This window comes from Amphiura filiformis, unplaced genomic scaffold (genome assembly GCF_039555335.1).
Source record: "Amphiura filiformis unplaced genomic scaffold, Afil_fr2py scaffold_26, whole genome shotgun sequence".
NCBI lineage: Eukaryota > Metazoa > Echinodermata > Ophiuroidea > Amphilepidida > Amphiuridae > Amphiura > Amphiura filiformis.
The window spans coordinates 523,696-548,099 of NW_027305490.1; the positions used below are offsets into that span (position 1 = coordinate 523,696).

The 24,404-nt window shown below is 38.5% G+C and overlaps 2 protein-coding genes across 2 annotated transcripts in view; both read left to right on the forward strand.

Annotated features, from left to right (window-relative positions):
* Positions 1–12,300, forward strand: part of LOC140143717 (terminal uridylyltransferase 4-like) — a gene marked incomplete at its 3' end in the record, with an annotated part of 25,536 nt that extends 13,236 nt beyond the window's left edge. The window contains 12 exon segments of the mRNA XM_072165530.1: positions 2,253–2,809; positions 3,488–3,584; positions 4,065–4,255; positions 5,047–5,298; positions 5,985–6,098; positions 7,753–7,830; positions 8,744–8,861; positions 8,864–8,974; positions 9,267–9,352; positions 10,465–10,648; positions 11,013–11,440; positions 11,989–12,300. Coding sequence (XP_072021631.1) covers positions 2,253–2,809; positions 3,488–3,584; positions 4,065–4,255; positions 5,047–5,298; positions 5,985–6,098; positions 7,753–7,830; positions 8,744–8,861; positions 8,864–8,974; positions 9,267–9,352; positions 10,465–10,648; positions 11,013–11,440; positions 11,989–12,300 — 2,528 coding nt within the window.
* LOC140143745 (uncharacterized) lies at positions 12,298–21,833 on the forward strand. The gene is made up of 6 exons (XM_072165558.1): positions 12,298–12,350; positions 12,938–13,189; positions 14,981–15,310; positions 16,066–16,355; positions 17,155–18,597; positions 19,432–21,833. The coding sequence occupies exons 1-6, from the start codon at positions 12,309–12,311 to the stop codon at positions 19,664–19,666; spliced, it is 2,592 nt and encodes an 863-aa protein (XP_072021659.1). The 5' UTR covers positions 12,298–12,308; the 3' UTR covers positions 19,667–21,833.
* The last annotated feature ends 2,571 nt before the right edge of the window (positions 21,834–24,404 follow it).

A 24,404-nucleotide genomic window follows, 5' to 3' on the forward strand; every position in this document is an offset into this window, starting at 1 on the left:
CCAAAATTAGTGGTTTTTTTTTTAATGGGGAGTAGGCTTTTAAAACGAAATTCAAATTTGGCAATATTTTCCATTGCTTAACGAATTGATCTGCGTGAAAATGCCTAAACATGTGGCCAGAGCGGGATGAGTGGTATAAAAATCTTAACTTGTGAGAAAGGGCGTAGGCCTATGGGGTTGTATGAGGCTGTGGATCACGAAATGCCCCTTTAATGTGTGCTAGGTAAAGTCATTCTTCCTCCCTTTCGACTTGCCAAAATTTATTCCCTCCCCGGCCCGCTTGCCAAAAATTGCTTTCTCGAAAGGCTGTGCAATCAGTACCGGTATTAGCCTACTAATTAGGCCTATAAGCCAAAATTTCCAAGCGACTACGCTAAAATCGCTTGCCTCCCGTCTCGGCCAGCCAAAAATCGCTTGTCCGCACCCCTGGACTGCCAAATTTTGTGGCCCCCTCCCCTTGGCCTGCCAAAATGCCCCCACCCCTTTGCATATGCCTAGGCCTATATGCCAATTTTTGGGATCCCCAATTTCCATACCCATACCTTAAATGGATTTCTAAATATCTACCTGTTGCAAGCGCAGCAAGCATGAAAATGTGCACATTTTTTTCGCGCCCTAACTACCCCCCCCCCCCACACACACACACATTCCAGGTTCATTGGCGCTAGATTTTAAGCTAGAAAATACCTAAATATTTTAAAATCCAAACTCGGCAACACCCGGCAAAAAAGAGCCCGTAGTACATGTCGTACGTAAAAAAAAAAAAAAAAAAAAAAATGAGAGTGCCACTTTTGTCCAAAAAATTTCGAATTTTGGCCTTGAGCAGCGACAATCAGAGGTAAGAAAAACACAGTATGACGCAGCTTGAAATATAGAATCACTATATCAATTTTGAAGTTTGTACTTCAAAGCACAAGCAAACGAGGTGAAATGGTTCTAAAAAATATTGATTTCGCTGTATCTTTTTATCGCGAAACTAGACAATTTGACAGCAGCGAGTCGGAAAAATAGCAAATATCTCAATTTTCTGCTATCGAAATAAAAATTTAAATAGCACCTGCATATAGAAGAGGGTTTATAGAAATAATGTAGGTCAGAATTTTGTCTATGAAATCGTGCACGGAATTATTATTACTGGTTACAAAACGACATACAAGTGGAGGCCATTTTACTTCAAATTCGCCAACATGTAAGCTTACTAAAACAAATCGAGACAAGCAATATCAAGAATGAATATGCACATTCTTTTATTGACTTGTTTGTAATGTCTTGTCGTAGTTCCCAACAAAATCGCCACTTCCACTGAGAAATTATGGCCTTGTTCCCAAAAATCTTGATGCTCGGATATTGAAAAAAATTGAAATGTTTGAAAAGTACATTTCTTTTTTGAGCCAAGTGGAAAATTCAAGCATAATAATAACCCTTACACTTTCAGCTTTTAGACGTAGTTTATTTTCTCTCTCGATATTTATTTCCAGAAATAGATAATTTTAAAGGGGGCTACATGCAGTCTCATTCTGGATCGATCATTACAAAGTTTAGTATAACCTTAAGTGTTTAGATATGTTGAATGTCAAAGATTTGAATTACCTTTTCATAAAATATTTACATGGATGTGAGTTTCCATGTTAATGAATGTTTTAATCATATGATTTGGCCTTATCATAAGTTTGTGATGGGCATTGACTGGGAATGTCTTGCCAAATATGTGATAGCCCCATTCTTCTGTGAATCTTGAGAAGTGCTATGTGCATTATTGGGATAACTTTCAGCAGTTGTGGCACTACCTCTGGGTTCTCAACAGGCAGCCAAATCTGGCTCGCCAACCACTGACATATGGCCCTTGACCTATTCTAAAATGTAAAAGAAACTTAAGAAATTGAGGTGCCCACAAGCATCTATGTTTCAAATGTGTGTGACCCGCAAACAAATAAAGTTGAGAGCCAATGCACAAGCTATATTAAAAATATTGTGGCATTCATAGTTGAAATTGCTTGCTGGTTGATTAAACAATTATTAACCACAAATTTTAAGGTTTATAAAACTACAAATTTTGAGGTTATTAAAACCACAAATTTTGAGGTTTATAAAACCATGAATTTTAAGGTTTAGAATATCACAAATTTTAATTTTGAGGTTTATAAAACCACAGATTTTAAGGTTTATAAAGCCATAAATTTTAGAAACAAATTTCTGATGATGCATCTTATGGAGTACCCTTGACTTCTGATGTTGTATCCTTGACTTTTCAGATCCATTTGCAACCAGCAAAAAGAACATTACCAAATCATTGACAACCAGCATTGTATTCCAGTATATCATGGAGCGTCTGCGAGAAGCTCTCAAGTACTTTGGCTTACCCCAGTACCTACCTGGGAAGGAACCCACAGCATCTAATTGTTACTCCTGGTTTGTACATAGCAAGAGCCCAACTAGTAAAAGCGCCCCATCAGGAGACAAAGAGAAGGGCACACCAAATGCTACAGACTCTACAAAAGCTACAGACTCTACAAAAGCTACAGACTCTACAAAGGACAGCACAAGTGTGGATGATTTGGCAAAGGATCTTAGCAAGAAGCTGGTCACAGAGCATACTGAGACACACAGAACTCCTTCCCAAAATGCGACCGATTCAAAGGCAGTTGCAGGCAAGACCTCTGAGAAGGGTAACAAAGATGCAGTAGATGGTCAGAAGTTTGGACCAGCAGTGTCAGACTTTAAGTTTGTGTTTGAGAAACAGATACTGACAGGTGGGGAAGAAGTGCCATTGATTTGTTCTGGATGCGGACTTGAAGGTCATGTAGAAAAGGTGAGGAATAAATAATGTGGGCATATATATTTCTTCTCTCATTCACTGAAAAAAAAACCCGAAGGTGAGCGGATAAGGTGTTGTGCTGTCAGCCGGTAGAATACGATCTTTGAGAGTTTGAGCCTTGAGTTTTTGTCTTGAAGCAGGCGGTCACAAAAGCAGGCGGTCACAAAAGCAGGCGAGACTCGTGGTTCGAGAACCGCCTTGTCCTTATTAGGTGAGAATTCTCTTCCTCTCCAAAAATGTTCCTATAAGGTCGGGAATCTTGCAATTAGTGCAGTTACTTTACAAAATATAATTTGCAGAATTTCTTGTCAACCCATACAATGCTTAACACATGCAAAAATAGGTATTGTATGTGGGACGTCTTGTGGATTGGAAGTCACATAAAGCTGTTGGTCCCATGTACAGGAAGAGTCATCCCTGTGTAAAGGTGTCACAGCTATTCTAAAAGAGTAGGGGAACCATTCCTGGTTCTGGTATCTGCAATCAATCCTAGGTTCCCGATAAACTGCACTTAAAGCCTGTGTGTTAAAAAAGGAAGACAATCAGTTTCATTCTTCTGTTGAAGACTATTATAGTACCTTGGTCCAGAAAAATTAAATGCAAGACTATTTTAAAACTCTATGCTCTTTCACTCCAGAAAGTGTAAACATAATGTTTCTCATTTCTTTACAGGATTGCCAAGATGAAGTGCTGATAGACCTGATACCATTACCACCCATGCCTCCAAATTTCATGCACAAGATTGATGTGTTGTGTGTGAATATTTGTGGTAAGTTTGGCTAAGGCAACATTGGCTTTGGTTCTGTTGATACAAATATGAAATACTTATCAAATAGAGCTAACAGAGAGCATGGATTGTATGTAAATGGCTTGGGCAAATCAAAGAAAGTGAACAAAACAGACTGTGATGTAATTTCGTACAAGAATATCAGTAGGCAGGTTAACATAGTCCCTAGTAAATTATACAAAGGCATTCAAAATGCCATTTACCAAGGGTATATTATGTAATTTTAAGAGAATAAAGTGTTCATTTAGGTGATTTTTGTTTGGAAAGGTAGACATTGGTTGGGCTGATGATATAAAGCTTGGTTTCAATCAGAAAATGTGTAGAAACATATGATATTGTACACATATTGGCATAAAATCAAGTCAGATGGTGGTGGTGAGAGAACTGTAGCACCGCTTGATACTAAAGAGTGGGAATTGAGCATATATTTTCATTATGCAATTCTTATTTATTTTCCTGCAGAAGAGGTACAAGTGCAGAGGTGGGAGATGGAGGCCAGAGATAACATCATCTGGGAGTTACAAACCCACATACGTCGCAATGGATTTCCTGATACCAACCTGAGACTGTTTGGTTCCTCCATGAATGGATTTGGCTTCCATCATAGTGATCTTGATATCTGTATGACATTGGAAGGTGCTAGAGATCCCAAGGTACATGATTGATTTTGCTTGATCCAGAACAAATCTGTAGTATTGTGTATCGTACTCGTAGGCATTGTATTTAGTTGGATTGTTATTTCAGACCATCTATAGACCTTTTTCCCAGACGTTACCAATCAATCGATATTGGGTCTAGTCCTTCTAGTCATCCACACCCAAACACAAATATCGTGCTAGCGTGTGAGATCAACTTTGCGTGACACTTTTATAAGGTGTCCTGCGCGAGATTGTCAGCTCACAGTACGTGTTTAGTTTGTCACGCCATAAAAAGTAAACAAAATAGTAAAACAAAACAAAGATGATTTTCAAATAGCATCACAGTTTTTCCAGTATACAGTCCCTGTTTAAACAATTATTTTGTGGAAGCTGAAGTGAAAGATGACAAAATCGAGGAGAAACTACCAGTATTTGGTATTTTCACATCGCTGGCATGTGGGGAACGCAAATGTTGTTTGTTTACATATAAGACCCCAATATCAATTAAGTGACATCACAGGGAAATTTAAAGTTGAGTATGGTAGTGATGTTAGTACTTTATGTGGCTGTTCTATAAAGGTGCAGACATATCGCCCTAATATGCATGTGCATACGCTCTGCGGGAGTAGGTTAGCGTGCACGATTCAACACTCCATCACTACCAAACTCGAGGTAAAACAGCATAGGGTATATTTCTGTCGTATTAAAATACCATCAAGGTATTGTATCAGTGAAGTACAGTGGTATTTTGCTTAATGTGTTTGTTTTTAAAACCTAATGTTACAAAACTTTCATCAATTTGACAGAGCCTCAACTTCCCAGACATCGTTGAGAAACTTGCCAAGATCCTGAAGAAGAATCGCAGTCTGTACGGCATCACTCCAATACCAACAGCCAAAGTGCCCATCGTCAAATTTATTCACAGACCGAGCCGATTGGAAGGAGACATCAGCTTGTACAATATGCTAGCACAGGTCAACACAAAAATGTTGTATTGTTACTCAGGTATTGATACAAGAGTGAGACAGCTGGTGTATGCATTCAAGCTATTTGCTAAGGTATGTCTCAAGCATAAATTAAGAGGTATAGATAGTGCACCAATGGGTGAAGTCCTCATACTTTGTATGTAATGACAGTTCTCGCATATTCATGAGGGCTGAACGTTCTGGTGTAGCATTTTCATCTTTTCTTCATTAACAGATGATGCTGGACTTTGCCACTTGGTGCAGTGTCTGTTTGTATTATTATTAGTCTATGGTTTCAAGTCAACACATCAACTCGTTTTCTTATGGTCCATACCTTACAATCTCTTTTTGACAAAAAAAATTGTCCAGGTGTGTTGATGCAGGTGGTACCATGGTAATTAAGTGCCTTTATTTGAAGCTTCATAACACACAGGGTTTTTTTTAAATTTTTTGATGTACCAATTCAAGCATGTTTGCTTTGTGGTAATTCATGTTTACATGACAGTAGAATTTTGAGAGCTGATCTGCTTTTATTCTGGGTAGGTTGAAGATTGGAACATACTGTGTTGAAAAAATACCCACATCATTTGATGAAGAAAAAAATATTCATTCAGATCAACAAAGACACCGAAAAGTTTCTTGACATTGGAGGTCACCTTTTGGTAGGAAGTATTCTATTAATATGAAACAAAGTGTTACATAGTTGTTACTATTGGTTTCAGGTCAGTAATTACAATGCTCTATGTATGATACATGGCTACCTCATACATTTATTTCAGATCTGTGATATTGGTGATGCATCTAAAGGCAGTTTATCTTCATATGCATACACTCTGATGACATTGTTCTTCCTACAGCAGAGGAAACCACCTGTCATTCCAGTTCTACAGGAGGTAAGACTTCCAAACATATGATATGATTAAGCAAATTAAGTTATTTGTTTATCATGTATTTATTACCCTAGCCCTTTAAAACAGCTTGAATATACTGAAAGTTCTGTGGTAGTGGGACTTGGTTCATTAGGTATGACTATTTTTATTTTTAAAACAATGAATACAAACAAGTCCTTTTAGCCCATATCCCGAAATGGATTTTGGCGACAAATGATGCATCATGTGTTGATAGTATTTCATTCGTTGCTTTTAATAACTCACAGCTGACATGTTATTCTACTCAGCCCTCGAATTAAGGATCTGAAGGGGCAGGGCAACTTTTTTAGGGCAAGTTGATAATTGCCGTGGATTTTCACTGAAAAGGCAAGGCAGCACTGCAATTTGTAATATTTCAAAAGGGCATCAAGGCAACTGTTGAAAATTTGAGAAGGGCACCAAGGCAATTTTTCAAAAGTGAATAGATGCATTACCGTCACTGAATTCGACACCAAAGTAAAATTCGACTCACAACTTTGCACTAAAACTAACCCCATTGCTTAAAAAACCTGCTTTATAATACAGTTTAATTTACTTAAATTTTGCGATCCCTAGTTCTGAGCTGCAAAACTGACTCGAAATGTAGCGATGAAACAGCTGTAACTTTGGTAATAATATTGATCAAATTCATGGGATAAAAACTATTTCGTGCAAAACATATCTAGAGATGGGCTCACATGTACAAGATAAGACGATACCGGAAGGGTATCGCCATCGGTTTGCAATGGGAAGTCAATGTTTGATAATCGAGAGAATAATTGATTTGCCCAGCGCTCAGATTTTGTTCACAACACGAGGTCGAGGAAGCTATAGTTACTAACAGCGTTTCTGATTGGTCGATAGTACGTTGAAGGTATTTCTCTGACCAATCGAGAAAATGAAATCAGATTTCTAGTAACCAGATAATGTATAAGCCGATGTGATTGGCTGAATATGTAAGCTTACGTAGGGGTAATGAATATTAATTCACAACAAACTATTGTGTATACTGTGATTGATAGCTGGGTTACGATGCTCAAAATAGCGATCGTGTTCAAGATTTTCGATTTAATTTTCCACAATTTTGCTGGGATTTAACCAGTACTTGTTAATGATTAAAGGGGCAGGGCTGGCGGCTAGGGCACCCACGCAACTTCATTTAGGGCACGGACAAGTGACTGCCGTCGGTAAAGGACATATTTTGAGGGCATTGCGGCAATGGGGTGGGCACCCACGGCAATATGCCGTCGGTGCCGTGGGTTAATTCGAGGGCTTATTCTACTTATACCATTTTTCATGTTGGGGAGGCAATAAAGTCAGTGCAGATATCATTGGGTGCAGCTTCAAATAGTTGCCGTACACATCCACACTTTTAAAGATGCCTCATAGATGCGCACTGCGCACACAAATCAGCTGCCTCAACGGGGTGACTTCACTGCCTTGCCAAGTCAAAAATGGTATAGTAACCTAATTCTACTCTAACTGGATTCTTGGAAACACGTGTTCACACAATGTCTGCTAGCATATAAATACTGTGTACTTTGAAGCTAAATGTGTCAGTATTCTCATCTAAATCAAGTTAATTTGTTAATAAATTTACATGAATTAACCAATTGCATATTTGTTGTTGTGATTGTAGTTATACACAGGCAAAGAGAAACCCAAAGCCATGATGGAAGGACGTAATGCTTGGTTCTATGATGATGTGAGAAACTTGGTAAGTTACCTAACAGAGTATTGACAATTACCGTTAATGGCCAGTAGTGCTTTCCTCTCTTTTGTTTTTTGCAATTTATTTTTGTGATTTGATTTTGATGTTTCACCTCGAATGTAGGCCCATCTTTCAAACAGTTTATGTGTTTAGTACTACATGTACAAGTCCTCACATTTAGACACCATCAGCAGGGTGTGCAAGTACCTACCTGTCTAGCTGATGGACCTTGAACACAAGAAGAAGTTAAATTGCCCCAGTACACTGGATTCAAAACTGTATCACAGTAACCCAGAGAATAGTATACAAAGATATACTGCCATGAGAGGTTCTGGTTAAAACTATGGGCCCGACGTGAGATCAATAATACTATTTTCCTGAGGGGCGCAGCCCCGAAGGAAAATAGTATTAATTGATCTCAACGAATGAACAGCGCGACCAACAGCACGAATGAACAGCACGACCAATTTAAGCACAACCTATATTTGCCCTTCAAAAAAAATCGAATAGGCTAAAATCGGGCTAACCAATTACAGCAGCACGAAATCACGCTATGGCAGTTTCGCGTGCATGAACTGTTCCGTCGCATCAAATGCGTGCAAGCGGAAGGCATTGTCAAAAGTACTATTTACGGCTTGGAGGTACTATTTACGGCTCATCCGGGACATTGAAAATACTATTTACGGCTTAGAGGTACTATTTACGGATAGGAGTACTGATGTTAGAACTATTTTTGGTCATGTGATCCACTTTTAACCAATCAATGAACAAGAATATATTAATGAAGTGTATAATGAATGCTATTTGGGGTAGAACACCACCGTGCTAGATAACTATGAACTCATCTAAAACCAAAAACATGTTAACATTTTTTTCATGACTAAGCCGTCTTGTTTTTTGTTTGTTTGTATGATTGCAGTCAAGAGTTTGGAAAGGCTACAGCAAGAATCGTGAGTCAGTTGGTCAGCTGTGGTTGGGCATGCTGAGTTTCTATACTGAAGACTTTGACTTCAAGAAGCATGTCATCACAATACGCAAATAAAGCCGCTCACAAGATTTGAGAAGATGTGGACAGCTCCTTCCCGTGGCTTTGCTATTGAGGACCCCTTTGATTTGGATCACAATCTTGGCGGTGGAGTGTCACGTAAAAGTGAGTCACAGAATATTGTTTTGAAAGATATGGTGTCATGGGCCCATACCTAAATACCAGTGCGCAGCTTTCCCCAGCTTGTCTGCAGATTCCCTCATTCAATGTGATCTTACGCATTGTAGCTGTCCACTGGTAAATATGCATTGGCCCTAAGTAAAATCTCTCATGAATGCAATAGAAAAGGGAGAAAATACAATTGTTTTAGATATTATCTCCTTCATTGATTTTTAATAAGAGTTTGTTACATTTTCATTTTACCTATTTATTTCTTGATTATTCTTACTTTGTGTAGTGGCAACCTATATGATGCAAGTATTGAGGAAGACGAGAGAGAGATTTGGCTTGCCCAGGAGAATACCACCCTATACAGATGACTTTGTAAGTACATGCAATTTGGAGAATATGATGTGTTGGTTAGAGAATACTTGCTAGTGGTGGGTGGATGGGTGATGACTGAGAACAGATTTTTATATGAAACTGTAACACTTATAAAACCAAACTTGGATTCTGTTGTTCATGTGGTCATTTGGAATAAGTGGAAGTGAACCATAAGATAGCTCCCTCATGGAAAGTGTTTTAAGCTGCTGGAGTTCTGGTCCCCTAATGAAGATTGTTATCATATCTGAAGATGTGAGGCAGTCAGATACAGGTGTAAAAACCCTTATCCAATTATTGTGCTTATGCTGTAAAATTATACTTTTATATAAAAAATGGTCACACAATATCATCAATTCTATTACCTCCATGACCCATTATTCAAAATTGCGCACTGTGATTAGTTGAAACGCGTCACGTGAAAGCCCATTAATTAGCAATAAAGTGGCCGGGGCAACAAACTTTATGTTCTTCTCGCATCACAGCGCACAGCAAAGCGCGATGCAGTATGTTAGCGTCGTTCGCATTCTACGCAGCAATACGCTTGGTTACGCGTTCTGCAATACTCGCTATCACTTACGACTTGGCTACGCGTAGGCTCTCCACCTTGAGGTAAACAACTTGAAATATTTGGGCAAAAAATGTGATATTTTCTCTTTTAAATCGCACTATTTTGTGGTAATAGAATAGAAATAAAGGGTGCAGCATTTTTTTTACATAAATAATGTGTCCTCGGCAGTAAAATGTTTAAATAATGGGTTCGGCTGCGCCTCACCCGTTATATACGTTTTTACTGCCTCGGACACATTATTTTCGTGATAAAGGATAATGCATTACCCTTTATTTCTTAAATCAAAAATTTGTATGTAATTCGCTTCCTTTTGTACTGATGCATTGCTGTAAGAAGAATCAGACAAGCAATTCTCACCACTATTTAATGATTGTATGATTAGGATTACTCATGTGAACTCGACCACTTACCACTGCAGTGCACAAACTGGTTAAAGGGCATTGAATATTGTGAAAATCTGAACTTACTCCTGCTCCTAATTCCCTCTTACCATTTTTGTTCTGAACTTTATAATTATTGATTATCTTGGTTTTTTTCTATATAGGACTACTTCTTTGATTTAGAGTTTCTAAGTGATGGCAAGGCACCACCCAATGATAGAGGCTGCCGTGTGTGTGGAAAGATTGGTCATTTTGTCAAGGAATGCCCAAGACGAAGGCCCAAGAGTGGAGATTCCAATGATAAGAAGAAAGAGGATGCAAGAGGAACACCATTCAAACATACAAGAGGTAAAAGCATTTCAAATAATGTAATATAACATAGATTGTCCACTTTGTTGGCCTACTTTTATGTCATCACAAGCTTCTCTGTTGCAAACACCTTCTGGTTCTAGATAAAATAACAGTAAAATCCAAATTTATAAATATAATTGTGATCCCAGTAAACTGTTTTGGACAAAATGATCCATTGGACTTGTGAAATGATTTTAAACTCAAATGTATCTTTAAACATATGTAAGATTACCATAAAACAACATTTGGGCAAAAATTTAAAAACGCACAATCTCTCCTAGTGACTTCTGCTTTATCTATCCTTCCTTTTTATTCTGTGTGATTTTACAGTTTCTGTATATTTTGCTTTTTTTTCTTGAAGATGCAAGTCCAAAGAAGCCTGAACCAAAGGGCACTCCACAGAAAGTGCCATCAGACAATACACAGTCCAACAAAGAAACCCCAAAGAAAGCTGCCCCAGAAAAAGAGATCCTCAAACGGGACACATCACAGCAGAAGACTTCTAATGGGAAAGCAGCTGCCACACCAGTAAGTGTAACACCTGTAATGTCCAACAGCAAGGCAGCACAGATTCACAACACCAGACCAGCAACATTAACTCCTACTACTAAACCACTCATACCGCCCAGCACTAGTACAGTCTCTGTCACAACGACAGGAGCAACCCAAGCGTCCGCTGGTAATAAGGGAGGTAGCGCAGGGGGAGCTGGGAAGGAGGCGGGTGATAGGACAACATCCTCAGAGAAGCAAAGGACAAGTAGTATAGGAGACACCTGGGAACAACACAAGGTGTGTACAAGTGGTGTGTTTTAAGTGGTTGGTTGGAGTGTGTATGGTCTTGGCAAAGTGTTTATAGTTATCAGTAACCATTAGAGTGTATGGTCTTGGCAAAATGTGTATAGTTGTCAGTATTCATTAGAATGTATGCACAGTAGTAAATGTTTGTGATAATACCTCAAGAGCTGCAAAACTTAGTGAATCACAAGTTGAGTGTTCAATATCCAAAGAATATGAACATAATACATGTCACCAATGCTGTAGTTTACTTTGAAGGAATGCATGGAGTATAATAAGATAAAGAATGTTAGAGCAAAGGCAGGTTACTCCAAAAATATTACTTGAAGACCTGTGTTGGATCAGTAAGACTTGCTTGTTAAAAAGTAAACACACTTGTATCCGTTGCACATTATATTTATTCCTAACTGTGATAAATAAATATTTCCAATGTCAATCATATTTGGTATAATGCTGTAATTGTAGAGGCCTTTATCAACACAACGTCACTTTGCTTACTGTGTTCTTTTTGTTTTTGTTTTTTTCTGTGTTTATCAAAAAAGACTGGCAAGAAGACATCTAAGAAGAAGAAGAAAAAGTCACAGGACGAATCTGTACCGCAACAGCAAGCTACTGATAACCAAACCAAAGTTCCAACTTCGCAGTCAGCGACTCATCCACAGGCAGCAACACCAACAACACCAGCGTCTCCTGCTACAACACAAGCATCTGCACAGAAAACACCTGCGCAAAAGACTAGCCAACCTGCTGTACAAGCCTCATCAACCAATCAGAGGGCAGGGATACTCCCTATCAATCATTTGAATCAGGCTAATAAGCCTACTTGCACCAGGTGGATATCCCAAGGAGGTGGAAACCAAAAATGCAAGGACAAGGAATGCAGCAGCCGTTTAAAGGGCAACAGGTACTGGTTACTTTGTCAAAGATTGTAAATTAAGGATTTACATTAAACTCAACAAATTTTGAGGGCATTAAATTTTAAGAAAAGTATATAAAAGTGTAGTTGTTGCTTCATTACAAGCTCTAATGGCATTGGTGTATAATTTTGCTCTCCAAAACCACTATTTCTCGCCAGAATAATTTGCAGTTGTGACTTGAATTTGTTAAAAAAATTACAGATTTATAAAGTCACTCTATTGGGTAAAGACATGTGTCATTCTGAGTAGTTGGTGTCATTTGTTCCACATATTTTCCCTTTGTATTCATTGCTAAGTTGATTGATATCTTTTATATTTATTAGGAGAAAGAGAAAAGAGGTAATTTAAGAACATTTTGTTTCTGTGATCGAAAATTTTTTTCTCCAAAACTGATCATTTTTGCCCAAATTTGACTTCACAGATGGATTCATAAAGTCAAAATATGTATACTTTTTTATACTTTAGACCAACAATTTAGAAGTTATGAGACCCCCAAAGTTCCAGATGTCCAGGGTTAAGACCACCCTTAATTATTTACTGTTCATTCATGTGAATAAAATGCGTTTTGTTACAGGGGATGCAGAAAGGACCCCAAGCTGGGCAACAACAGAAAGGCCCTCAAGGAACTCCACAAAAAGGTCAACAAGGTGTGCAGCAACAAGTTATTGGAGCTCAGAAGGGAGCTCAGCAACGAAACCAGCAACAGCAGGGAATGCAGGGAAGGGCCCCACAGGGAATCCAGCAGCAACAGCAGCAAAAGAATCCTCAAGGAATATTGTCTTGGATGCCGCCAGGAATGATCCTACAACAACAGAAGGGTCCACAGGTAGGTGTTCTTGCATTCAGGACAAAGTTTGAAGTCTTTTCCATCTGGTGATGGTAACACAATGATAGGATATTGGAGGTGTCCTTGTTTGATATAAACTTGGAGATGGTTGAATTCACTTGGATTATACACTGTTGAATTAGACTGCTGAAAGGACCATAGGCTGTCATATTAAAAGTCATCTGCATAGTTACTTTGTTTTGCAAGTTTTCTAAAAGTCAAACTGGATATTTTATTTGCAAGGTAATGTTGAATTTCAGGATACCTATCGATCATATGTTATGACAGAGGCATTGCAACTCAATATTGGGATTTTGCTATGGTAAAACGATTTTGGTCAATTAGTGCACAGAAAAGATGGATGTTAAAGTTTGCATGGCTTATAATTGGCCAAAAAAAATGAGACTTTTAACATTATGTATTGTCTAGAATGGCCTGCACGCAGTTGAGCGTAGTACTTACGCTAGTTGTGCTTTGCGTAATGCGAGATATGGCACAAGCTTATGTGAATTTACCCTAGCGTAAGTTTGGACTTTGATGCACGCAGTAACAAAAAATGAATATTCGCCAATTATAAGCCGAACAAACTTTAGAGAGGGGCACTACAGTGCAACAGAGCATTAATGCGCAAAATTTAAAAGCTATATAATTTATGAACAATATACACTACACATAAAAAATACTACTACAAGGGGTTTTCAACATATAAGAATCCTAACAATCCTAACATGCACAGTTTTGTCCTTATATCACTTTTGGGTTTTTAAAATGTTATCAAACCTCTTCTGTGTCTGTGATTGGCAGCTGCATAAGGCATCTCTTTGATAGCTGATAATGCCCAGCCATTCAGCAAGTTGCTACTAACTGACCTTGATAGGCTTGAATGAGCACTGTCATCTGCTACAAAACCATCACACTCAAGGACCTGGTCACTCCATAATGCTACAGGGAACACAGTACTTTGACAATAGAATGAAAGACTCATTATTGATTAGGCGCGGATTTTAAAAGAACAGCTCCTGTGTGTGTATAGCAAAAAAATTGGAATAGAATGTTTGGAATTTTGTAACTAGAATACTAAATGCATTTTGCAAAATGTGCTCTGACAAATCCATAAAGCATTTTATTAGCTTTAATTTGACATATTGCTTGACATGTTAGGAATTATGGTAAATCATAAAAAAAAATGTTTTTTATCGCAAATTAATTAATCAATATTATGTCCATTAATTAAAAAAATAAATACAAATATGCAAATTTTCTCTGACAGAATTGTAGGATTTGACAAGAGTCAATCTTTCTTGTAAGTTTTATTTTTATAACATATTTACTTTTGACGAAAAAAAAAAAAAAAAATTCATACATTCCTTTTTATTATGCTAATTATATGAAAATGAAAGAAAACATGTCAAATTTTGCAACCTTATTAAAGATCAGAGTTTGATCAAAAAATGTTGTAAGTGACATCTTTCACTTTAATCTAAATTATGTGTCAATCTGTCCAAATTTCAGTTTTGGGCATTTATGCTCTGTTGCACTGTAGTAAGGACAAAGCCTTATCTCAATATGTTTTGACAAGTATTTGAGAACATGCTTATATGCAATATGTGTGTAATGCAATGTCTTCCAATTATCATTTGATTTCAGCCTTTGTGGAAATTACTGGTGGTAAATTATTTGGGTACACATAGGTGACAATCCTATATAGTAAATTTTCCAAAGTGTTACCTATACTAAATCTATGTGGAATATTGACTCACTGACCCCTTTTCTGTTATATCTGCTCTATAGGGAATCCAACAGCTGCAGCAGCAGCAGCAACAACAACAAAAAGGTCTAAGCGGAAACACTCCAAACCAGAAACCATATCAAAACATACCGTCACCTCAGAAGACACAACATTCTAACCCTAATCAGAAATACCCCCAGCAGAAAGCAGACCAGAAAACCCCTCAGCAGTCGGCACAAAAGATGCCAACACAGCAAGGGCAGAAACAGCAAGGCACAAATCAGAAAGGTCAGAAGAAGAATGCACAGAAACTTGCACTAAAGCCTGGAGATCCTCCTGTACCATCATTAGCACAGGGAATTGGTCAGAAGCATGTGCCATTTTCAAAAAAGGTAAATGGGTTATATTTAATCTTTTTTGACTGTCTTTGTATAGTTTTATCACAGATTAATAAATAAACAGATAGGAATTGTCCATGCCTGTGCCCTCTAAGCATACTCGAATTCAACTGACGCCGGTACATCGTTCAGACCTGGCGACATCACGCGAAGTTTCTTTTGTGCATGCTCGCGCTATTTGCGTTCTTTTTGAGTTTGCTCACACGGTACCTGACTTAGCGTCGATCCCCATGGGCAACATGCCAAGTTTCCACGGTATGAGTTTGATAAACACCTGTCAATGGGAGACATACGTGAGAAAATCATGGTCGCTGATGGTGTTGATAGATCGCATGTGGCATAAAAAACACATTGTAAACAATGTGCGCAGTTGGTTGTGGGGACTCATTCTGCATGGGTAGTATAAGAGTCTGGTAAGGCTAACAAAATTCAAATGTATGTGTCCGGGTTAGTCACTTCCATGTTTGCCATTGGTTATACTTTTGTGCATGCTTTTGTACACACTGTGAATCAGGGTGTGTAACAGTGGCACACAGGAACTGTGATTTTGGTGGTGTAGGGTATGTCCGGGGTCCACAGAAAACCCAAGGCCTAAGAACTTGGTGAACATTCTAAAACACAAGGCCTGATGAACCATATTAGAGCATTATGTGTAACAAGATATTTAATACCGTAGTATTGGTATCAAGCAAGCCACGTATTGTCAAATCGGATATCAAATACCTGTCTTAATTCTGCCTCCCCTACAGCGTTTACCTAAAGCTCCAAACCTCTCACAAGAGGAACAACAGGAGAGCAGGAGAGCATTACTGCAACAAATGGGTGGAGGTCTCATGCAGATGCTTCAAGCTGACAAGGCACAGCGTAGCGCTCTCAAGAAGGCTGATTTACATCAGCAGGTAGATAGCGTGAATCCATTAGCAAGGAGTGCTCAACATCCGGTTAGCAACAAGGGAGATCAGCGAGGGCAGGCTTCTGTTGGTAGTAGTGGTGGCAGCGGAGGAGGAGCTTTCCAGAAATACCCTGTGCAGCCTCCACAGTAAGTAGATCAAATTGGTATTTTGGCATTGCCCATCAAATAATTGGTATTTTGGCAAATAATTTTGATTGTTGGTTTCATGAATGACAGAATGCTTTGATCACAAGATTGTCCCCAACAATGCTGTCTTGGGCTTGTGAGATTTACCCAGTTGAATAGGTGAGTAGGAACTTGCTTGAGCCATTGATCAGCTGTGCTTCAGAAGTGGATTTGCTTGATTCAGCATGATGAGCTAGAATTGCATAGTTTTGTGTTACACTATTTTTATATTCATTATTATTGTTGAGCTAACAAAGTTTGACGTAACAAATATACTTAAACTGGATCAAAATGATGCTATTTCATGAGGTCATTGATCCCAGATACAGAGTGGGGAAAAAGTGGGGAAATGTTTTAGGGGTAAATTTGTGCAGAGAGTGCCTCAAGGCACAGTTATAGCACAAACACAAAATAACACTAAAATGTTTACACATAACAGAAATATGCCTTTTTTTTCTTCCTCACGAACCATTGTGTGCTATGCCTTAATGCACTTTCAAGTTGGTATGTTTATCCAGCCAAATCTCTCCATTTGAAAGTAAACAAAATTAGCAACAATAGTTTATTAACTTAACATTGTAGTCATATGAGGGTAAAATCAAACACTTTTGGATTCCTTTGGGCTTTACATGCCTGGCAGTTCACATCACTACTTTGAAAATCTTGACTGCAAAGTACCACATTGTTTGACTTTGGCAAGTCATGAATAAATGTTTTTCACAATTGAATGATTCATCTTTTGAAATGTTTATTTTTACAGAATACCGCAACATGTTCCTCAACCAACAAGCACCAATGCCAGTAGTCCCAGGAAAGTAACATCTGCTCCTGGTCCAGCTACTCTTCAGTCAAACCTACCTATAGGCCATAATGCTGGAGACTCCTTCAACCAGCAACCAGCACCGGCTGATCTCAGCTTTACATCCCCTAAATATCAAACCTATGAAAGTCCTCAGAGGTCTTCTCCATCTGTTATCGGTAGAAGTCCACATAAATTCCCTGTGCAGCCATTTGCCCAGCATTCCCCAGGTACCGTAGGCATCGGACACCAAAGGATGCCAAGTCAAGGACTGAATGCCACGGATATAATGTCCCAGCCACCGTCCAGTATTTACCAACCAATGAGGTATTCCAGTTTCCCCAAATCAGAAATCTCTCCACCAGGTGGCATATCTGTGATGAGTCATAACCAATCCAGGTTCCCAGGTGGCACACAATCACCAGTAGAAATCAATCAATTCCAGATGCCCAGAGAAGAACCAGATTTGCCTGTTTTTGGCAGTAGTCCTTCGAAGCAGGCAGTGAATGTTGAACGATCCCCACCTGGGTTCATGGGCGGTGGTGGTGGTAGTAATGCAGATGAGCACCCACATCAGCAACCACATTCAATGCACCATATGATGGGTATGAACTACCCGTTTGAACACTTACAGTTTGGACAAGGAAGTGTGCCTGGATCAGCGCAAGATACAGCCAAACCATCTCCGAGAGACTTCCATGCGCAAATGTTCCAACAAGGTCGAAGTCCTGAGGATGTTAACCCGTACGCAATGATGGGTAATCAGCCTGTCCCTATTGGAATGCGTGCTGCCATGGCAAGATTCAGCAGTGAAGATAGCCCTCAAGGATTCAACCCCGAACGGCAAGCACCCGGGAATCAGCCACAATCTCTCGCCACAAGCTCTGGATTGGGCATGAGCCCTGCCAAGTTTGCAGTAGGTGGTGGCTTGGATGTGTCCGCATGGCATCAGTACACCACCTTGGCACCGAGTAGCGCTACTAGCCAGACCCCAATGTCAATGAGATATCCAGCAACAAATAACATGCCAGCATTTGGTAATTTAAACACAAGTCCAGGTACACCTCCTTTCTTGAACTATTCAGCACAGACGAACCCTTACGCAAGTAATCCATCTCAGCTTGTCGGTGGCATGCCACCAAGTCCCCCAAGCAACCAACTGCATCAAGCATTTGGCACCAACAACCCATCACAGTTAGGAGTGTCACCCAGTCCTCCAAACACCCAGCTATTTCAGAGCAATTTGTTTGGCACACCAGGTGTGATTGGTAGTCCAGCAGGTGGTCCAGCATATACGAGCTCGCCAGCAACAATGCACATGTTGACCAATGACAGTGGGCTTGGGCTTGGATATGGAAATAATGAGAGCAGTAGTCAGGGCAGCGTTGGAGACAGATTATATCGGTAAGTTAAACAAGAGTGACATTTATTAGGTGCATGAATAAACAAAGGTTTAGATTAAGCTTATTAAATCCATATATACTTCAACCTAAGAGTGTTTATTACTCATATTAGGGGGAACATGTATGTGAGTGATAGTGACAAACAATCTAACAAAACTTCTTAACTGCTTAAAGAGGACCCTCAACCTGGCTTTAAAAATGCACTTGTCATAAAATCAACATGACTGAAGAGCACTCAAATATTGTTATGCATCATTTGACTCCCACTGTTAAGTGCAATTAGTGATAATGAAGGACAAGTTAACAGTATACTTACCAGCTTCAAACAAGCTCATTTGAAATGTTACATTCAACAGAGAAATTTTGTTCCAAGTAAATTGAAGATGTTAGAGTCGCATTTTTAGTGACATTTCACCTCTACACTAGTGGTTTTTCACATCTGAGTTATTGACAGAGAAGTGGACAAGACCAAGTGGCTCAAAGAAGCCATCTGGATCCGCCGAAAAGGAAAATACACTCTAAACAGGGACGAGAGGGCCTATTCATTCATTAATATCTTTGACCAACTCAGTTACCATTGCCTATAAAATGAAGCAGTTAAATGTAATAGTGGTGAAACGTCACTATAAATGCGAGTCTAACACCTTCATTTTTCTTGGAATTGTGCAAAAAGAACAAAACGTATCAGCTGTTTGTAGAGGACTCTCAACCTGACTAATGGGCTTACATTGTCATAAAATAAATATGACCGAAGTACACTTTAATAAATGCATGATTGGAATCATAACAATCATGGAAATAAATTACATATGGTTTATTGTTGTTATTGATGCAGGGAGGCAGTGACTCTTGCTACAACATCCTCCACTTATCCAGCATTCCCTGGGGGCACAGCATCCACAGCAGCTGTACCGACGCACATCAATGTTCACCCCAAGCCGACCGTCTTACCATACGCCACACCCACCTACGCCCCACACCAGATGGCTTCACTCTACAACAGCGAAGGACAGCAGTTGGTACACAGTGAGGTTGAAGGTCAAGGTGTCATAGGTCAGTCTCCGAGGTGATAGTTTGATTGGAGATTATTGTTGTTGTTTTAACAACTTGTACTAATGTTGTTATTAGATCAAATCAATTTTGTGATTTTTATTACACAGCTAGATTCTTCCTGCATGAAAAACAAATTTGCATATATAAATATAGACATTGTTAAGCTACCTATGTTTACCAAGAGCTCTTGTGGAGTACCTGAGGAGATGCATCTAATAGTAAAATTTTGCAGCACCAATGCTGGACAGCTAGAGGTCTTGATGTGCACAAGAGGTACCTCATGTACTTGTAGACTACCCACAGTGTACCTCATAAGTGTCTGCATTGTGCATGGTGGTACTTTTTGGACTTTTACATCTTACACCAGGTTGTGAAAAGTGGTAGGTGGCACTGGGCGAACACAAGTATTCTAGAGTACTTCTGCAACAGGCCAGTGTAAATGTAGAAGTACCCATGGAGTAGCTTGGCTTTGTGGTACCTCATGCAGGAGGAATTTAATTGTATATTTTGTGATTGACCAATTAGGATTATGCACAAAGTAGCATTGATAGAATATTATCAGTATTTTGCCGGGTGTTAAGTAACCAAAATAGCTATGGCTTTATAAGCTTGGATTTTTAGTAGGTATGAAATAATGCGACAAATCTGTTGTTAGCAAAAAGAAGATTGTCAGCTTTATACTTTGTGTTATATTTTGAGTGTGTTGATTGGAGCACTGTCTGTGTATTCGATACATACATAGTCCTGTGCAATATGAATACACATGAATATTGTGTATAACACTTGGTCATCTGAGTAGTCTAAACAGAGATATTATTAATTCAGATTTGGATTTTTTTATGAGTATATGTTGTCAAAGATGTCAACTTGGATAGACCAAGAAAGCAGGCTTGGAAATAAGCAGGAGCCAGGGGGATCTTAGCTCCGATATAATCTGAAAAAGCTGCTGGTTTCTGTGTGATATAGCCATTCACAGGCTTCCAAGAAAAAGCCATTGGCTACCCAATCAAAATGTTTGTTTGATTGATTCATTGATTCTGCATATTGATAATAATTTTGCCTGTTGATTGTACTTGATGTGTGAAAATTTTGTGAGCAGCATGGCCATTGTTACGTGAATAGAGCAAATACAGAATTTAAATATAGCCCCTGGGTACAAGCACAGGCTTGTGAACCTAGACTCTTTTTGTAAAAAAGTAGAAACCTGGTGGTCCCGAATTATTTCCATGCCTGCAGGAAAGCCATCATAATGCAACAAAGAAATGCAACAAAGACATATATGAGTGGCATCAAGTAATGTCCACACTAGCTTGCTTAACTGGAAATCAACTTGACCACTGGTCATCATCCACCCAACAAGTCTCTGACAGAATGGGTTTAATCCAATTGTTATTGATTCAAGCAACAATTGGAGAACAAGTGTCAATTAATGATATCTCTGTTTGGTCACACTTAGATGCCAATATTCCTGTGCTACCCATTGTTTTAGTTGAGATGTTAGGAACAAATTATTATATTAAGAACATTTATGTTAATGTGGATGACATGCAAGTGAGAGCCCTAGTGTGAGGCCATCATGAATTGTATTCTTGCACGTTTGGTGAAGAGGTGATGATAATGAAAAATATCAATTACCAAGCATTTGTTTTATATAATAGCTTAACTATCCTGCATCCTGCATTGAATTTTTAAGTGCTTGGCTCTCTGAAGCATGATATGCTGAGTGAAAGAAAGCGGCAGCAATCGCAAATTTTGTTTGAAAATCATTTATTTTAAATTGACTTTAGCTTCCACTGATTGTGCATCCATAGCAGTTTTGATTATAATGAAGTAAAGCATTGTTTAGTCCAGTGGAAGCAGGCACTTTTAGTGAATCCATAAAAGCCCAGACTGGATCTAGTCTGGTTCAGACTGAATATATATAGTTTGGCAAAGTTAATATTTCTATGTGAGTTCTAGAGGTAGTGGTCTTACACTGGGGTCATCACTTGGACTTTAATGTGTGCATTTGCAGTAGATTTCAGTCAAGTCAGTACCTAAAATGAATAATGAAAATTAATAATTATCTATGTAGTTTGGAGTTTTTAGTTGGTTTAGAAAAGCTTGTTTCTTTGTCTTATGTAATCAGGGAGTTGATATGGAAAAATAGAATCCTAGAGACACTGCAAATATTTGACAGTGGATTTGTAAATAATGTAATTTTGTAGGGTTCAAAGATCAAGATTCAGAGGTTACGTTGGGCTCTGTTCATACTGGAGGATTGCTTGAATTTAAAAAGCTGCTTTATCATATTGTTTAAATATAGTGAAGACATTCGAGACAAATCTGTTTTCCAATTTAAGTTGTTTTTAAAGATAGTGTGGCAAATACCTCCCAGTGAGTTACACACTGAAGAGTCTTGCCCAAATGTAAAGGAAAGAGAGACATGCCCAGTACATGCTGTGTCATGAATCAATTATCGAATGTACCCAATTTTACTTTTGGGTATGTATTATATTTCACTAGTTGAGAAAAATATCACATTTAATATCCATATCATACTAGCAGTGGCAGCATTCAAAAATTCACATCGCTTGTGATAAAATGCTGGTAGCAGTTGAGCAAATGCTACTACCATTTCAGTCTGGGTATCGACTAATTTGCGTTGCTACATACTTGACTTTGCTTCATTTGGTAGCAATTTGACCCTTGGTATGGTGCCGACTTCCGTTCGATATATCAGCTAATCACTTTGCCATTTGAGCTAGTGGATGTTGGTGTAAAATTTTACACCAAAGATGTTACTGTCATATTAACTGCTTAGTATGATATGATATGACCATAAAACTGGCAAATCAGCCATTTCTAAAAATTGCTACATGAATGCCTTTTTTTTCTTGTACTCTTCCAGTGTGAATGGAGTCCAACTGACTTTATTCCAGGGCTTAGTTCATCAGCTGCAAAGTCTTGTTCCAACATGCACTCTGGATGTTACACACATGCAAGTCCAGAGTGACATGTTTGCTTACAGTGATATGAACTTTGCCCCGGACATGGAGGCTATGTGAAATAGCTTGTAATTAGAATGTAGAATCAATGTTATTAATTACTACAGGGACTCAAGTACTTGATGTCAATCAGATTGAATATTTTTCCTTTTTTATTTGATTTTGAGGTGTCTTCTAAGTGAAATTTTTACGACTAGGATTTGATGCAGCAACATTTAGTTTTAAACAGCGATTGTTCTTAATTTCTATGAAGTGTCTACCAAGAAAAGAGCGGCATGTTTTCTAGCAAATTTTTTTGTTTTGTGTTTCAATTGTGTTTTGTGCCTTAACATTTGCAATAGTTCTGATGATCATCATATTAAGACCATTCCATGATTTTATGGAGGTAATTACTTACTTTGAAGATGAAAAAGAAAATTAATGATCTATGATGATGAAATTTTCGGAGTTTTGCTCTGTAATTTTATCACATATTTCTGCCCATTTATGTACAAAGTGAAAAAAAAGCTTGTGTTTCAGTTATATTCCATGCTTTAGTATTGTACATCTTTTAAGCAAAGCACTATCACGTATGAATCAGGGATTTGTAAAGATGGCTGTGGTCCTGTGAATGCTCGAATGAAGTGTCTGTTGGTTCACACTTTGATCAGAGGCAATTGGCAAATTTTCAAACATTTTTTTTGGAAAATGGTGTATATATGCATCTGAGCTCATAGCAAAATGCACCATCAATTCATGTTTTAAAGATGGCATTGTTGTACACCCTTAGTGAGGTTGGGGTATTTCACAGGACCCTGTGTGGTGTATATATTGGAAATAATTCCAACAGTGACAGGGTGATTAATTGTTTGCTTTTTACCTCTGATCAAAGTATCCATGAAGTTTTTATTGATGATATTTCCAAATTGTGAGAAGTATAGCTTTGCCATACAAATGCAAAAATGCAGATAGCCAGGCATCTCCTGTTTTGGGTCATCTCAAGTGACACATACCAGGGAGTATTTATTGAGCTATTGCAGTTGAAATCCATACACACAATATGAAAGACATGGCCTGAATCTCACACACAGAGTGTAGATTACTTATAGGGTTACCTGAATTGAGTGACTCCATCTGAAATCTACACCTTGTGGGAGATGAAGGTCATAGGTTGTATGGATTTCAACTAGAATAGTCCATTATAATGTAGGGTAGGGTTATCTAAAGTGACAAATGTCAAGGAGTAGCTACATTTGGTGGGATTAGTGGATATACATTTACTTGTGTAGTCAAGCAAATGGTACCCCTCGGAGGACCTACTCCATGTCTTGATGAATGCTTATATAATAATGAATTCCATACCCAAAAGTGAAACAAATTACACCAGATTACTCACTTTCAAGTATAACATGGGTTGCTTCTCTTCCAAATTTGCTAAAATTTAAATGCAATATCATTCCAGCAAAGTGATGCAACAAAGTAACGTGATAATGATTAAATACACCAGATGACTCAAGCTTGTGATATATCCTGCTGATCATCAGGTAAAATAAATGAAAGCCTGCATTTGGTGTAATAAATATTGTTGCTGATTGCAGCATCAGTATGCTATGGGAAGTGCACTGCACTTGTAAGCTAGGCTTGGCCTTCAGCTTGGCCTGGTATGACACTTCATGCATGGTATTTGCTGTGTTATACCAATGTCCTACCCAATAACAAAAGGTTTAGGGAGAAGTTCATTTGCAGTAGATTGATCTTGGGTACCCATTAAGATGGAGCCTGGCTATGC

Excerpts from the sequence above, each read along its gene's own strand:
- LOC140143745 (XM_072165558.1), top strand. The coding sequence starts at position 12,309 with ATGCAAGGACAAGGAATGCAGCAGCCGTTTAAAGGGCAACAG. Across the intron at positions 13,190-14,980 it reads AACAACAGAAGGGTCCACAG|GGAATCCAACAGCTGCAGCA; the intron begins GTAGGTGTTCTT and ends TCTGCTCTATAG. Across the intron at positions 15,311-16,065 it reads ATGTGCCATTTTCAAAAAAG|CGTTTACCTAAAGCTCCAAA; the intron begins GTAAATGGGTTA and ends CCTCCCCTACAG.